The 17,366-nt window shown below is 44.0% G+C and overlaps 1 protein-coding gene across 3 annotated transcripts in view; it reads left to right on the top strand.

Moving 5' to 3' along the window:
* The window catches only part of GRID1 (glutamate ionotropic receptor delta type subunit 1), a 2,731,706-nt gene that overhangs the window by 2,583,975 nt on the left and 130,365 nt on the right, over window positions 1–17,366 (top strand). For all 3 annotated transcript variants that reach the window (XM_069240587.1, XM_069240588.1, XM_069240589.1), the window contains exon 14: window positions 12,650–12,816. In XM_069240587.1, the coding sequence (XP_069096688.1) occupies window positions 12,650–12,816 (167 nt within the window). The remainder of the gene's footprint in view (window positions 1–12,649; window positions 12,817–17,366) is intronic.

Raw genomic sequence — 17,366 nt, 5'->3', positions numbered from 1 at the left:
TCAGCCTAAGCTGCTAGACACCCTATACACTAATAAGGGATAACTGGGCCTGGTGCAAGGTGCAAGTACCCCTTGGTACTCACTACAAGCCAGTCCAGCCTCCTACATTGGTTGTGCAGTGGTGGGATAAGTGCTTGAGACTACTTACCACTCTTGTCATTGTACTTTTCATAAGAGAAAAATATACAAAACAAGGTCAGTGTATATACACATAGCCAAAAAGTTTTGCATTTTCTCTTTTCACTCTTTTCTAAGTGCTGAAAAGTACTTCTAAACTTTCAAAAAGTTCTTAAAAGTTAAAAAGTTTTTTCTGTCTTTCCAAAAAGTTCTGAGAACTTTTTTCTCTTTCTCTATCACTTTAACTCTCTCTAAAAAATGTCTGGCACAGGAAAAAATGTTGAACTGTCCAAGCTTGCATATGATCACCTTAGCTGGAAAGGAGCAAGGAGTCTCTGCATAGAGAGAGGTTTGAGTGTAGGGAAGAATCCTTCCTTAGAACTGTTAATTAATATGCTTAGAGTACAGGATAAGGCCATAAGTGCCCAATCTGTAGAAAAAGTAGCTAATGGTTCTCAATCTGATCCAGGGACTCCCCCAGGAAAAGGTTCAGGAAAGAAACTTCTCAGCCTGCCCATTACTAGACAGTCTAGCATAGTTGGTACAGAGGTTGAATCACACCATACTGAGGATGTGATCTCACATTATGCTGGTAGCCAAGCTGTTAGGGTGCCCTCTGTAAGAGACAAGTCTCCTTCTGTTCATTTCCATCATACCTCTGTATCTAGAAATGTCCCTCCCACCCACCCTGATGACAGATTGTTAGAAAGGGAGCTCAATAGATTGAGAGTGGAACAAACCAGACTGAAGCTCAAGAAGCAACAGCTGGATTTGGATAGACAGTCTTTAGAAGTAGAGAAGGAAAGACAGAAGTTGGGTTTAGATACCCATGGTGGCAGCAGCAGTATTCCCCATAGTCATCCTGCAAAAGAGCATGATTCCAGGAATCTGCACAAGATAGTTCCCCCTTATAAGGAGGGGGATGACATTAACAAGTGGTTTGCTGCACTTGAGAGGGCCTGTGCTGTACAGGATGTCCCTCAAAGGCAGTGGGCTGCTATCCTATGGCTATCATTTAGTGGAAAAGGTAGGGATAGGCTCCTTACTGTGAAAGAAAATGATGCCAATAATTTTACAGTTCTTAAGAATGCACTCCTGGATGGTTATGGCTTAACCACTGAACAGTACAGGATAAAGTTCAGAGAGACCAAAAAGGAGTCTTCACAAGACTGGGTTGATTTCATTGACCATTCAGTGAAGGCCTTGGAGGGGTGGTTACATGGCAGTAAAGTTACTGATTATGAAAGCCTGTATAACACAATCCTGAGAGAGCATATACTTAATAATTGTGTGTCTGATTTGTTGCACCAGTACCTGGTAGACTCTGATCTGACCTCTCCCCAAGAATTGGGAAAGAAGGCAGACAAATGGGTCAGAACAAGGGTGAACATAAAAGTTCATACAGGGGGTGACAAAGATGGCAATAAGAAGAAAGATGGTGAAAAATCTCAAGATAAGCATGGGGATAAGGGTAAAACCAAAGATCCCACTTCAAATCTTAAACACTCTTCAGAGGGTGGGGATAAAACAAATTCTTCCTCTTCTTCCCAACCTGCACACATTAAAAAGCCTTGGTGCTTTGTGTGTAAAAATAGAGGCCATAGGCCAGGGGATAAGTCCTGTCCAGGTAAACCCCCTGAGCCTACCACCACTAATACATCAAGCTCTAGTGCCCCTAGCAGTAGTGGTACTAGTGGTGGGACTGCTGGCAACAGTCAAGCAAAGGGTGTAGTTGGGTTCACTTATGGGTCCATAGTGGAAACTGATGTAATCAGTCCCAAGACAGTTTCTGTCACACCTAGTGGCACTGGCCTTGCCACACTGGCTGCTTGTCCCCTTACAATGGATAAGTACAGGCAGACAGTTTCAATAAATGGTGTTGAGGCCTTGGCCTACAGGGACACAGGTGCCAGTTTCACTTTGGTGACTGAAAACCTAGTGCCTCCTGAACAACACATCATTGGACAACAGTATAAGATTATTGATGTCCATAACTCCACTAAGTTTCTTCCCTTAGCTATAATTCAGTTTAGTTGGGGTGGAGTTACTGGCCCTAAGCAGGTGGTGGTATCACCTAGCTTACCTGTAGACTGTCTCTTAGGTAATGACCTAGAGGCCTCAGGTTGGGCTGATGTAGAGTTTTATGCCCATGCAGCCATGCTGGGCATCCCTGAGGAATTGTTCCCTCTCATTTCAAGTGAAATGAAAAAGCAAAGGAGAGAAGGCCTGAAAACTCAGGATCCCTCTCCATCAACAGGTAAAAAGGGTATCACAGTATCCCCTAACCACCCTACCATTCAGGATACTATTCCTGTGGTGGGAGAAACCTCTCCTGGGGTGGCACCTGTTCCAAGGGAATCATCAGCTGGCAAAGCTGGACTCCCTGAGGTGGAAGTACCTCTCTGTGGGATAACTAACATTGGTGAGAAAAACAGCACCATTTTAGTTAACATGGAGCATCCCTCCAACCCTCCCAGAGAAACTTTAGTGCAGAAACCCTGCACTACCTCACAACACTTAGGACAGCATCCCTGCCCTAGTGTGGAGCTCATAGGACAGCATCCCTGCCCTGCTCCAACTCAAGAGAAACAGCATCCCTGTTCTCTCTTCCAGCCAGATGGACAAAGTTTTTGCCCAGCTATGGCTTTTCTGAGACAGCATCCCTGTCTGGCATTTCCATCACTACAAATAGGTTCAGTGGACAATTCCCACTGCTCTAAACTAAAACTTACTGATAGAAACTCTGAAAATACATCTTCACATTGTTGCTTAGCTAAAAAACTTCAAACAGGGTGGTTTACATCCCCACAGGGAAGTAACCATATAGTGGATGATAAAGGGAGTAACCAGTCTATGGCAGAGCTACTCTCTACTTATCACCACTTAGACAATAAAGTCTCAACTGGCCAAGGTTAGCCTTATTGTCCTTCGTTTGGGGGGGGGGGTTGTGTGAGAAGGTAGCCTCTTTCTAGCCTTGTTACCCCCACTTTTGGCCTGTTTGTGAGTGTATGTCAGGGTGTTTGTCACTGTTTTCACTGTCTCACTGGGATCCTGATAGCCAGGCCTCAGTGCTCATAGTGAAAACACTATGTTTTCAGTATGTTTGTTATGTGTCACTGGGATCCTGCTGGTCAGGACCCCAGTGCTCATAGGTTTGTGGCCTATATGTATGTGTCACTGGGACCCTGTCACACAGGGCCCCAGTGCTCATAGGTGTGCATGTATATGTTCCCTGTGTGGTGCCTAACTGTCTCACTGAGGCTCTGCTAACCACAACCTCAGTGGTTATGCTCTCTCATTACTTTCAAATTGTCACTGACAGGCTAGTGACCATTTTTACCAATTTACATTGGCTTACTGGAACACCCTTATAATTCCCTAGTATATGGTACTGAGGTACCCAGGGTATTGGGGTTCCAGGAGATCCCTATGGGCTGCAGCATTTCTTTTGCCACCCATAGAGAGCTCTGACAATTCTTACACAGGCCTGCCACTGCAGCCTGAGTGAAATAACGTCCACGTTATTTCACAGCCATTTTACACTGCACTTAAGTAACTTATAAGTCACCTATATGTCTAACCTTTACCTGGTAAAGGTTAGGTGCAAAGTTACTTAGTGTGAGGGCACCCTGGCACTAGCCAAGGTGCCCCCACATTGTTCAGAGCCAATTCACTGAACTTTGTGAGTGCGGGGACACCATTACACGCGTGCACTACATATAGGTCACTACCTATATGTAGCTTCACCATGGTAACTCCGAATATGGCCATGTAACATGTCTATGATCATGGAATTGCCCCCTCTATGCCATCCTGGCATTTTTGGTACAATTCCATGATCCCAGTGGTCTGTAGCACAGACCCTGGTACTGCCAGACTGCCCTTCCTGGGGTTTCACTGCAGCTGCTGCTGCTGCCAACCCCTCAGACAGGCAGCTGCCCTCCTGGGGTCCAGCCAGGCCTGGCCCAGGATGGCAGAACAAAGAACTTCCTCTGAGAGAGGGTGTGACACCCTCTCCCTTTGGAAAATGGTGTGAAGGCAGGGGAGGAGTAGCCTCCCCCAGCCTCTGGAAATGCTTTGTTGGGCACAGAGGTGCCCAATTCTGCATAAGCCAGTCTACACCGGTTCAGGGACCCCTTAGCCCCTGCTCTGGCGCGAAACTGGACAAAGGAAAGGGGAGTGACCACTCCCCTGACCTGCACCTCCCCTGGGAGGTGTCCAGAGCTCCTCCAGTGTGCTCCAGACCTCTGCCATCTTGGAAACAGAGGTGCTGCTGGCACACTGGACTGCTCTGAGTGGCCAGTGCCACCAGGTGACGTCAGAGACTCCTTGTGATAGGCTCCTTCAGGTGTTAGTAGCCTTTCCTCTCTCCTAGGTAGCCAAACCCTCTTTTCTGGCTATTTAGGGTCTCTGTCTCTGGGGAAACTTTAGATAACGAATGCATGAGCTCAGCCGAGTTCCTCTGCATCTCCCTCTTCACCTTCTGATAAGGAATCGACCGCTGACCGCGTTGGAAGCCTGCAAACCTGCAACATAGTAGCAAAGACGACTACTGCAACTCTGTAACGCTGATCCTGCCGCCTTCTCGACTGTTTTCCTGCTTGTGCATGCTGTGGGGGTAGTCTGCCTCCTCTCTGCACCAGAAGCTCCGAAGAAATCTCCCGTGGGTCGACGGAATCGTCCCCCTGCAACCGCAGGCACCAAAAAGCTGCATTACCGGTCCCTTGGGTCTCCTCTCAGCACGACGAGCGAGGTCCCTCGAATCCAGCGACACCGTCCAAGTGACTCCCACAGTCCAGTGACTCTTCAGCCCAAGTTTGGTGGAGGTAAGTCCTTGCCTCACCTCGCTGGGCTGCATTGCTGGGAGCCGCGACTTTGCAAGCTACTCCGGCCCCTGTGCACTTCCGGCGGAAATCCTTCGTGCACAGCCAAGCCTGGGTCCACGGCACTCTAACCTGCATTGCACGACTTTCTAAGTTGGTCTCCGGCGACGTGGGACTCCTTTGTGCAACTTCGGCGAGCACCGTTTCACGCATCCTTGTAGTGCCTGTTTCTGGCACTTCTCCGGGTGCTACCTGCTTCAGTGAGGGCTCTTTGTCTTGCTCGACGTCCCCTCTCTCTGCAGGTCCAATTTGCGACCTCCTGGTCCCTCCTGGGCCCCAGCAGCATCCAAAAACGCCAAACGCACGATTTGCGTGTAGCAAGGCTTGTTGGCGTCCATCCGGCGGGAAAACACTTCTGCACGACTCTCCAAGGCGTGGGGGATCCATCCTCCAAAGGGGAAGTCTCTAGCCCTTGTCGTTCCTGCAGTATTCACAGTTCTTCAGCCTAGTAAGAGCTTCTTTGCACCAACCGCTGGCATTTCTTGGGCATCTGCCCATCTCCGAGTTGCTTGTGACTTTTGGACTTGGTCCCCTTGTTCCACAGGTACCCTCTGTCAGGAATCCATCGTTGTTGCATTGCTGATTTGTGTTTTCCTTGCATTTTCCCTCTAACACGACTATTTTGTCCTTAGGGAAACTTTAGTGCACTTTGCACTCACTTTTCAGGGTCTTGGGGAGGGTTATTTTTCTAACTCTCACTATTTTCTAATAGTCCCAGCGACCCTCTACAAGGTCACATAGGTTTGGGGTCCATTCGTGGTTCGCATTCCACTTTTGGAGTATATGGTTTGTGTTGCCCCTATCCCTATGTTTCCCCATTGCATCCTATTGTAACTATACATTGTTTGCACTGTTTTCTAAGACTATACTGCATATTTTTGCTATTGTGTATATATATCTTGTGTATATTTCCTATCCTCTCACTGAGGGTACACTCTAAGATACTTTGGCATATTGTCATAAAAATAAAGTACCTTTATTTTTAGTATAACTGTGTATTGTGTTTTCTTATGATATTGTGCATATGACACTAAGTGGTACTGTAGTAGCTTCACACGTCTCCTAGTTCAGCCTAAGCTGCTCTGCTAAGCTACCATTATCTATCAGCCTAAGCTGCTAGACACCCTATACACTAATAAGGGATAACTGGGCCTGGTGCAAGGTGCAAGTACCCCTTGGTACTCACTACAAGCCAGTCCAGCCTCCTACATCTAGTTTTCAGAAATGTCTGGGTTTGGTAGGTTTCCATAGATGGCTGCTGAGTCCAGGACCAAAAACGCAGGTGCCCCCGCAAAAACAGGTAGTTTTGTATCTGATAATTTTGATGTGTCCAGATAGTATTTTGGGGCATTTCCTTTCGCGAGCACTAGGCCTAACCACGCAAGTGAGGTACCATTTTTATCGGGAGACTTGGGGGAATGCTGGTTGGAAGGAAATTTGTGGCTCCTCTCAGATTCCAGAACTTTCTTTCACCAAAATGAGACGAAAAAGTGTTTTTTAGCCACATTCTGAGGTTTGCAAAGGATTCTGGGTAACAGAACCTGGTCAGAGCCCCACAAGTCACCCCATCTTGGATTCCCCTAGGTATCTAGTTTTAAAAAAGGTGCAGGTTTGCTAGGTTTCCCTAGGTGCCCGCTGAGCTAGAGGCCAAAATCCACAGCTAGGCACTTTGCAAAAAACAGCTCTGTTTTCTTTGGGAAAATGTGATGTGTCCACATTGTGTTTTGGGGCATTTTCTGTTGCTGGTGCTAGGCCTACCCACACAAGTGAGGTACCATTTTTATTGGGAGAGTTAGGGGAACGCTGGGTGGAAGGACATTTGTGGCTCCTCTCAGATTCCAGAACTTTCTGTCACTGAAATGGAAGGAAAAGTGTTTTTTGGCCAAATTTTGAGGTTTGCAACAGATTCTGGGTAACAGAACTTGGTCAGGGCCCCAGAAGTCACCCCATCTTAGATTCCCCTAGGTGTCTAGTTTAAAAAATTAGCAGGTTTGGTAGGTTTCCCTATGTGCCGGCTGAACTAGAGGCCAAAATGTACAGCTAGACACTTTGCAAAAAACATGTCAGATTTCAATGTAAAAATGTGATGTGTCCATGTTGTGCTTCATGTTGCGAGCATTAGGCCTACCCACACAAGTGAGGTACCATTTTTATTGGGAGACTTGGGGGAACACAGAATAGCTAAACAAGTGTTATTGCCCTTTGTCTTTCTCTACATTTTTTCCTTCCAAATGTAAGACAGTGTGTAAAAAAGACGTCTATTGGAGAAATGCCCTGTAATTCACATGGTAGTATGGGCACCCCAGAATTCAGAGATGTGCAAATAACCACTGCTTCTCATCACCTTATCTTGTGCCCATTTTGGAAATACAAAGGTTTTCTTGATACGTATTTTTCACTTTTTATATTTCAGCAAATGAATTGCTGTACACCTGGTATAGAATGAAAACCCATTGCAAGGTGCAGCTCATTTATTGGATCTGGGTACGTAGGGTTCTTGATGAACCTACAAACCCTATATATCCCCGCAACTAGAAGAGTCCATCAGACGTAACGGTATATTGCTTTAAAAAATCTGGCCTCGCAGGAAAAAGTTACAGAGTAAAACATTTGGCAAAAAGTGCTGTTTTTTTCACCTCAATTTCAATATTGTTTTATTTCAGCTGTTATTTTCTGTAGGAAACACTTGTAGTAGCTTTACAAATTACCCCTTGCTAAATTCAGAATTTTCTCTACTTTTCAGAAATGTTTATCTTTCTGGGATCCAGCATTGGTATGACACCTATTTCTGTCACTAACTGGAAGGAGGCTGAAAGCACAAAAAATAGTAAAAATGGGGTATGTCCCAGTAAAATTACAAAATTTAGTTGAAAATGGTGTTTTCTGAATCAGGTCTGCCTGTTTCTGAAAGCTGGGAAGATGGTGATTTAGCACCGCAAACCCTTTGTTGATGCCATTTTCAGGGAAAAACCACAAGCCTTCTTCTGCAGCCCTTTTTTCCCATTGTTTTTTAAAAAACGATTTTCGCTGTATTTTGGCCAATTTCTTGGTCTCCTTCAGGGGAACCCACAAAGTCTGGGTACCTCTGGAATCCCTAGGATGTTGGAAAAAAAAGGATGCAAATGCACCTGAGGGGAAAAAGGCCTCGCAGCGAAGGGGTTAAGCTACAGATTTGGCAAGTGCATTTTCCTGACAGCAAGATAGTAATTGATGAACTTTTGTTTCACGATCAGACTCTTGTATTGATATCATGTAAAAAAATGGAATAATTAGGAAAATGATTAAAATCTATAAGCCTCTTGCACTTCTAAGATTTTTCATAAAAAATATTCTGCAAGGTTGATGCTAAATTCTCTTTTTTTAGTGCCTACTACACTCAGCACTCAGATACTGGCCCAAGTTCCAACTTATTATTTAAATTTCAAGAACACGGTGCGCTGTATGAGCATTACCAATTTTAATTCATGCTACTTCCAACAGTTATTTACTCCTCAGAGCTTGTTTCAAGTCGGACGATGACACTCGGAGAGCAATTTGATAAATAACAAAATAGAAATCTTGAGGATAGAGCTAAGCTTAGAATAGAACTCGAAAACTTTCACCAAATAATGGCATTTTTCTTCAAAGAATTTCCAGGTTGTTTTATTTATTTTTTTACAAAAACTATGAAAGTCACTATCAGATATTTGAGAATATGTGTCTGAAAATCTAAAATATGTAATAACTTTTTAGTAGGTGATGTGGATCATGTGTTTACATTTTCGATGGAATCCTTCCCACTCAGTCCCCTTTTCTACATTTGGTCAGCTGGAACAATAGTGCCCAAGTAAGAATTAGAGGAGATGAACTTCACCAACCTTCTGAAGATTTGATTAAAACCACAATAACCGGTAAAGTTAAAAAATAAATGGTGAGTAAAACTTCTTCAAAAGTAACCGAAACCCCCCTTTTTAAGAACAACATTTTTTTGGAGGAATTCTAGAACACGTTTTGGGGGAAAAGTATTCTGCCAAAATTGTTTTTTTTTGGTAGGAAATTTCAGCCACTAGTTGGGAAGTTCATGAAGTTGTCATATCTTTCTAAACCATTGTATTGAAAATTGTGCACATCCAAAGTTAGAAGTGCAGCTCTGTCAGATGTCTTCTAATATCTTGGCTAAATTCTCCATTAAAGTCTGGAATCTCTTGAAACCCTCACAAGGGTGCTTTCAGGAGTTTACAAACTTTTCCAGAAGGGCACCTACAAAGCACATCACTCACAGGTTTCAAGGGGCACTTCTGGGAAAGTGTTGGATTTTGCCTTTTTGAAGGGTCATCCCCAGTCTTTTTTGCCTCCTGCCTCCTATTTTTTCTGACCTGTTTCTGTTGGCTTTTGAACTCTGAGCACTTTATCACAGCTAACCAGTGCTAAAGTTCATATGCTCTCTGTGTAAAGTGTATGATTGATTGGTTTATCCAAGATTGGATTGTTTGATTTACTAGTAAGTCCCTAGTAATGTGCACTAGAGGTGCCATTTAAATCAAATGCTACTAGTGGGCCTGCAGCACTGGTTGTGCCACCCACATAAGTAGCTCTGTAATCATGTCTCGGACCTGCCACTGCAGTGTCTGTGTGTGCAGTTTTAACTGTAAATTCGACTTGGTAAGTGCACCCACTTGCCAGGCCTAAACCGTCCCTTTTCTTACATATAAGACACCCCTAAGGAAGGCCATAGGTAGCCCCAAGGGCAGGGTGTAGTGTATGGTTAAGGTAGGACATATAGCAATGTGTTTTATATGTCCTAACAGTGAAATATTGCTAAATTCGTTTTTCACTGTTGCAAGGCCTGTCTCTCTCATAGGTTAACATGGGGGCTACCTTTAAATCTGATTAAAGTGTAGATTCCATTTGGGAATGGATGGACATGTGGGGTTTGTGGTCTCTGAGCTCACAATTTAAAAATACATCTTTTAGTAAAGTTGATTTTGAGATTGCGTGTTTGAAAATGCCACTTTTAGAAAGTGAGCATTTTCTTGCTCATACCAATTCTTTGACTCTGCCTTTTTGTGGATTCCCTGTCTGGGTCAGTTTGACATTGGGCTGGTTGCACCTCACACTAGACAGTGACACAAAGGGAGTTGGGGTGTAGTCTGCATTTCCTGATGAGCCATCTGTGGTAGGAGGGAGGGGAGGAGTGGTCACTCACACCTAAAAGGGTTGTGCCTGCCCTCACACAATGCGGTCTCCAACCCCCTGGTGAGTGTCTGGGGCCTGGCCTGGGGAAGGCAGGATGTCACATTCAAGAGAGACTTTGCTTTGAAGTAGGCCTATTTCAAAGGAGAAAATGGGTATAAGAAGGGAACCCAAAACCACAAACTTTAGAACACTTCTGGAAACCAAGAGGATCCTCTGCCTGGAGAAGAGCTGAAGAGCTGAGGAAGAAGAGCTGCCCTGCCTGTGACTGTACTTTGTGGAGCTATCCTGCAGTTGCTGCTTCTGCCAGAGTAAGAGGGCAAAGACTGGACTTTGTGTGCCTTCCATCTTGTGAAGATCTCCAAGGGCTTGATTTAGAGCTTGTCTCCTGTTGTTTGAAGTCCCAGGGACAGAAAGACTTCTCTCTGCCAGCACCTGGAGTCTCTGGAGAGACTCCTACTCTGCCAAGTGGTGCCTATCCAGTTCCTGGGACCCTGAAAGGAGAAGCTGGCAGCCTAAGAGTGAGAAATCCACTCACTGACAGATGTGCGGGGAAAAGATCGACGCGACTCCGATCTGCGGCTGAAAAATCGACACGTTGGTGGCTTTGCGGCTGAAAATCAACGCTCGCCTGCAATGCGACCCGAAGATCGATGCCCGGGGCTGGAAAAATGACGAACAGCATTGCTGACGGAGGCTGGGAAGATCGCAACCCGTGCTGGGTGGGTTTCGGATCATCCAGCGGCTGGATTTCCGACGCATACACCACTGGGCATGTAAAAACAACACAAGGCCTGCCCGGATCCGAGAGTGCTGACCGGATCGACGCATCACTCTCCTGCGGAGAGAAGAAACGACACAAGGTCTTGCTTGTGAGTGAAATCCACACATCAAAAGCCCTTTTTGATGCACACTCCCCCTAGCAGGGTTATTTTTGACATACCCAGGGTACATTTTCACGCTAACAGTGTTAGTGTGTGTTACATGAAGACTCTTTTTCCATTTTCAGTGATAACTTGATTTGTGTGTTGTGGAATTTTGTCATTTTGGTCTTGTTTTGTTTAGATAAATATTTCCTATTTTTCTAAACCTGTGTTGTGTCATTTTGTAGTGTTTTCATTAAGTTACTGTGTGTGTTGGTACAAATACTTTACACCTAGCACTCTGAAGTTAAGTCTACTGCTCGTGCCAAGCGGGTAAGCAGGGGTTAGCTAAGGGTGATTCTCTTTTACCCTGACTAGCATGAGGGTCCTTGCTTGGACAGGGGGTAACCTGACTGCGAATTAAAGACCCCATTTCTAACAGAAAGTTTTTTAAATTTCTATTTCCCACAATGAAGAAGCATTTTTTAAAACATTATTGTAATCTAGTGTAACTATGATTGAAAAAAATGTGGGCGCTGTGCAAAGACACATTATTGTTCGCACAATAAAATAGTTTTCCCCAGGAAGACACCCCTTTCTCTATAACCCTTCACCCTCAATTGAAAGGTGGAAAAGGATGTTGTTCTTAACTTTCACATGAGTAACCTATTGGCCATTTCTAAGGTGGCAATTACTTTTTTAGTTTCTTAACTAAAGAATTCATCCTCATACACAATGTTCAGGTTGTGTTGATATCCCAAGAAGCTCAAAGCCCTTTCTTTATTGTCATTTTTTCTCTGAGCCAGGAAAGAGCAAAACTATTTTCTTTGAAGAATTAAGCATAAGCGATGCTTGTAAAAGGACACAAATTGTTATCTCTATACAAATACAAAGGAACAGTGTAGTTTCAGTCATTTACAGACACACTATACCCCAGTTTGTTTTGTTACTTCCTCCTATCTAATTTCTGACCTACCAACTCACATCGTACCACAGTGTGACACACGATATTGGCTCCCTTCACACAGTCACCTGGTGAGGAGCTATCTATTATGTGCTACAGTAAAACCGAGCTGCAAACCTCTGTAAACAGTGGATATTCAGCTTGTTTGTATAGGTTTTGATCTGCTGACGTCAATTAAGGGGTGTGAAAACACCTCGGGATAGTGGCAGCAGCCTCAGCAAGGTTATTTGTTCTTTTTCTTTGGAGGCAGGGTTTTGGGTGGGGCTGAGGCAATAGTACCTTTGAAGTACTTCTCTGCACGAGGCAACACCCTCTCCATTGCCCCACTGCTCACATAGTGAATATTTTGTTTGAGTTGGCAGGTCTGTAATTTAAACAACTACTTTTCCAAATCTTACGAACTCATGAATAGAAGAGTTTATGGACTCTGTATGGAAAGTAGCTCAGTGCCTCAGGAACAAAACCATTAGAAATGTCATGTACTGGAGTCATAGAATGATGGGTTTAAATATATAAACTTCACTTCTCAAACTGTTCTAGCACAGTTGTGTGCTCTATGCGTATTCTTCACTGTTGGGTTTTCTTTTTCCTCAAAATGCCATGTGACAAGCCTGAAAGGGACAAACTAATCACGTGTGCTCTCTTTACAGGCAAAAAGAGGACATTATGCTTTTCTGTGGGACGTAACCGTGGTGGAATACGCTGCTCTGACAGATGATGACTGCTCAGTGACTGTAATTGGAAACAGTATAAGCAGTAAAGGATATGGCATCGCCCTCCAGCATGGAAGCCCCTACAGGGACATATTTTCACAGAGGTAATAACGAATTAGCTGTTGTGCTGCTAGCATTCTTTCTTTTATTGGAGGCTGTGGCAGAAAGGAACACATCTGTTGTATTGTTGTGGAAAGCAAGAGGCTCCGTGGAAGTGTTATGCATCGGAGGGTGCAGTTCATAAAGCATTTTTCATGAAGCATAACAGTGAGTGAGATCCACTTGGAGGTTTCACACAAGAGTAGAGGTCAAAAACCAGACTTCCAAACTTTCGTGCTGCCTACTACATATTTAGTTGGGCAAAATGTCATGTTTCAGTCTGTGGAGTCTCTACTCGCTCCCCTGGTAGAACCATTGACTGAAGGCCTGTTGGATGGTGAAGCATCGGTCAATGGATGTCAGATCATCTGTCCAGATGAGGGCACATCTTCTAACGTAATTTTTCCTTCTTCGCAATTGCCAAGAAAATCGTAGCAGTCACAAGAAAAAATGCATAAATTACCTATTTTGTCTGTAAGAAACCTCTCAATGTGTCAGAGGGATTAGTTTTGGTTTTTCAAACACAAACTTCAACTTTAGGAGTTTTTTTCCAAAAAAACGAAATTTTTACTGAGCATGACCAAATGTATTAAACATCAGCCAATCAGCAAAGTTAAAGTGTCTTTAATGAAGCTGCCGTGACCATGGCTTCTTTTGGGCAGGCAGTAGTCTTTAAAAATGTTGATGGTCATTGACCGCTTTGCCCAACTCAAAAAAGAGTGAAAGATCAAAAGTTTGAACCTCTGGTTTTTTACCTCTGTTGTGAGGCTCCCAAATGGATTCTCACGTTCTGTAGTGCTCCATGGAAATTGCTTTGTGAGCTGCAACCAGAGATGTACATTTATGAGTGTCAGGTCAGCTGCCTGAGGCCATGACCTTCACCCCCTCCTGCCCCCATAACCCCAACACCGCCCACCCCTCCGTGGTAGGCCAGGGATATCCCAACCAATCCCAAAATACCACTGTATGTTTAAATACAATCACATCATCTTCTGATTGCTTTCAGCTGTCATTTGCTTTAGCAGTTCTTTGTCTCAACTCCTAACAATCAGTTTTGGCTATACCCTTACTCAGAGAATATGGCTAATGCAGCACTGCAAGCTGACCTAAGATAAGAAATATATTATCTGACCTGCAGCAATGTCAAATTTTCGCACATAGGCAAAGCGGTTACAACATTGGCAGCAGCAGTGCAAAATATCCCCATAGACAGTGAAGTGCAAATAAGCAGCCACAGTAAAGCCTTCTCTCAGAATACAGAGGAGTGACAACACAAGCCCGATTTTCTAAAAGCATTACCAGAATGAAGTGATTGTCCTCATTTGCTTACAATCAAAGGCTAGTGTCACATTTTTTTATTTAATTTCTGAATGGCATGCATTTTTATTATAGGTGGTTTATCAGTAACTGCATTAAGTTTTGACAGCAAGTTTTTGTGACAAGAAATGGTTTAAGAAACTCCTCGAAAGAGGCACCCACTAACAATGAGTCAGCTGTCTGCAGATCCCACTCCCGCAAGAGTATGCAGATTCCCACTTAAGTGTTGTGCAGCAATCAACTATAAACTATCTCAGTAGTTGGTTTAATGTACCTGTTAAAGGAGTTATGCAATAATTGTGTCATCTGCACGAACCTTTGTATTTGTTGACCAGGTCTCTGAAGCATCTTGCAATATAACCAAAGAATCCTTTCTGCTCATCAGGTTATTGAAAAAGAAGGAGGTGCGTTGAGACGCTGATTTAGTTTAACTGAGTGATCAAAAAGCAAAAATATCTCGGCTCACTAAATGTGCGGAACCCATTTGCAACTTAAACTGCTAATCATCAACTCATATAAATCCATTGAGATCATGCAGGACAAAAAATGAATATGCCAGCCCATACCAGTGCTTCCAAGAATTGTGCAGTACCAACTTAGTACACAGTCCAATTGTTCACCCCATCATCCCACCACCAGAATTCAAGAATGTAGTCCAGGCCTTAATCCTGGCCAGACTGGTTTCTAGAATTGGTATCCTAATGGGAACACGGAAAGCTCACCTAGCACCTCTCAAAGCAACTCTACATGCATAGGAAACACTGGTAACTGGGACTAAGCACTTCAACCACATTACGTATGCTAAGGGGGCTTCCCTTTGAAGTCAGAAGAATGCTCAAGATTGCCTGTATGACCAATTAAACTGTACATCTAAGCACCCTGAAATACCTAGCATGTACCCTCATTCTATAGGGGGACACACATTTACTATGCAAGCTTCCACCTAACTGAAACGAAGCAACTGGCAGAACCCTCCCTTCTTTACACTTAGGCACCAGCATAATACATCCAGAAGCTCAATTATTAAAACATATCCTCTTAATTGAGAATTCGTCTAGAACACAATAACAAGAATATACTGTTCCAGGCTGAAGCAGACTCTGGTCGTTGATGGTAATCAAGAACCAAGAGGAATACACTGTCATACTGCAGAAACTGAAACAATGGCATACAAATAGCAAAATGTGTGAGTAACAGATAGCAATAACATATTATGGTTTTACATGTCCATAGCTCCCAAAGTCTGAACTGCACACAGGTGGTTGGTACAGCGTGTTTATTTGGAACTCTCTTGGTGCTTCAAAGCACATTCAAACATCTAAGAGCAGCCTGGTTGCAGCGTAGAAGTGCACAAACAAATAACTAAAAAGCAAGACATTCTTTTGAAGCTGCAATTGCTAATTAAATCAATCATTTTTCTCAGCTGACAGGTGCCTGTCTTCAGAAAGGCAGAAACAAAATTGTCCGGAACAAGAAATTGTACCTAGCCACCAACATTTTGATACTATCGTTCAGGGTCTAAGGCCTTTTGTGGGGGCTGAAAGGTTGCTTTTTACCTGGGTTAACATTGTTACAGAGATGTATACAAGTACACTACACCTGTAGAGAAGGTATAAATATTAACATAAATTCTAGGAATAGTGGAATCTTGCATTTACTTATAAAAACTTATAGTTTTACGACTTAGTAAAGTAGCTTGGCCTTTGATCTCATTGTTTTATATTGTCATTGAAACTCTTGACGTTTTACTTTGATATTATTACATATCGTTTGAGATGACGTTTCACATGCAGGTGTGATCAGTATTTGAGAGGGACCCTTTCCCTGAGGACAGAGGGCTGGGCCATGCATCAAAATTGTGGACATGTGAAGAGCAGGAGAGAGGGAGGGGGCACCTTACAAATGACCCCATAGAAAACTCAGGCTGAATCGGAGAGAGCAAAATGGTAGTGGATATTTGGAGGTCGGGTGTTCTGGGGACCTCTAATAGATGGGAGTTTCTGCAGAGGGAGTCAGGTGACAGATATCAGATCGGAGTGGAGACAAAGAGGTCTCGAATTTGCCGGGGGTTACTCCAATGACATCTGAGGAGATAATTTAAAGACTTCTTTGGTTTGAGAATGAGGGGTAATTAGACTCGCTGCCAGCTGGACATGGCCAGCATGGGGGGTATTGGATGATATGAGCTGCCTGAAGGTGGTGCCCCCACACACGGGGAACATGGCACATGGTGGAGCAGTGTTTTTGCATCTACACTGCAAGTTATTTAGGTGATAGACATACTGTGCGTTAAAGAGTTTCAAAGACCATTGCATGGCAAGGTACGGTGGGGAGGGAGTTGGGGAGCTGTTTACAAGGTTGAGGCAATACAGTGACACAGTAATCAAAGGAAAATGATGCACCACCCTGGTTGAGACATAATACATGGTAGAAGGATTAAAGCATCCGAATTTTATGATGTGCACATTAAGTTCCTTAGATGGAAAGTGAATGGGCTGGGGCATCCCATAAAAAGAGGACTGGTGGCACAAGCTCTCAGATGCTATGCAGCAGCCATAGTGTTCCTACAAGACACATGTGAAAGGGTCCACCTGTAACTGCCTGGGGTGAGGGAAACTTAGAATGGCTAGTCACTCGGTTACACCATAGGATAAACAGGCGTAGCTATCCTGCTTAGAAAATCACTGGCCATCCATGTGTTACAGACCTGGATTGATGATCTAGGTAGATACATGGTGATACTGGCTGAATGGGAAAAGAAGACCGTGGCCTGGTTAATGTGTGTGCCCCACCAGGAGTGCAATTAGACACATTGCAGAAGGTGCACGGTCGCAGTTTAGCCTTCCTCTGGCCACTACTATCCTAGGGGGTGACTTTTATATTGTCCTCCAGATGACACATTTAGATAAAATGCCCCCTTGCCTAACACAACACCCACAGGAAGGGAAAATAGAAAGTTTTATACAGACAATGGGGATGGAAGATGTTTGTAGGTCCCTGTACGTGATGCAGAAATGCTACTCTTAATACTCTGGGGCACATAAAACTTAGAGATTGGTGAGCACAAGGGAATTAGAAAGAGTAGAAGAGGCTTAATTGCATTATTTTTCCAAAAATGCGGAGACACCAAAAAATGCTGACATAGGCCCTCATTACAACTTTGACGGGCGGCGGAGGCCGCCCGCCAAAGTTGCGCCGCAGGAATACCGCACCGCGGTCTGAAGACCGCGGCCGGCAT

The sequence above is a fragment of the Pleurodeles waltl genome, chromosome 6 (assembly GCF_031143425.1).
Source record: "Pleurodeles waltl isolate 20211129_DDA chromosome 6, aPleWal1.hap1.20221129, whole genome shotgun sequence".
NCBI lineage: Eukaryota > Metazoa > Chordata > Amphibia > Caudata > Salamandridae > Pleurodeles > Pleurodeles waltl.
This window is presented reverse-complemented; position numbering and strand designations above follow the sequence as displayed.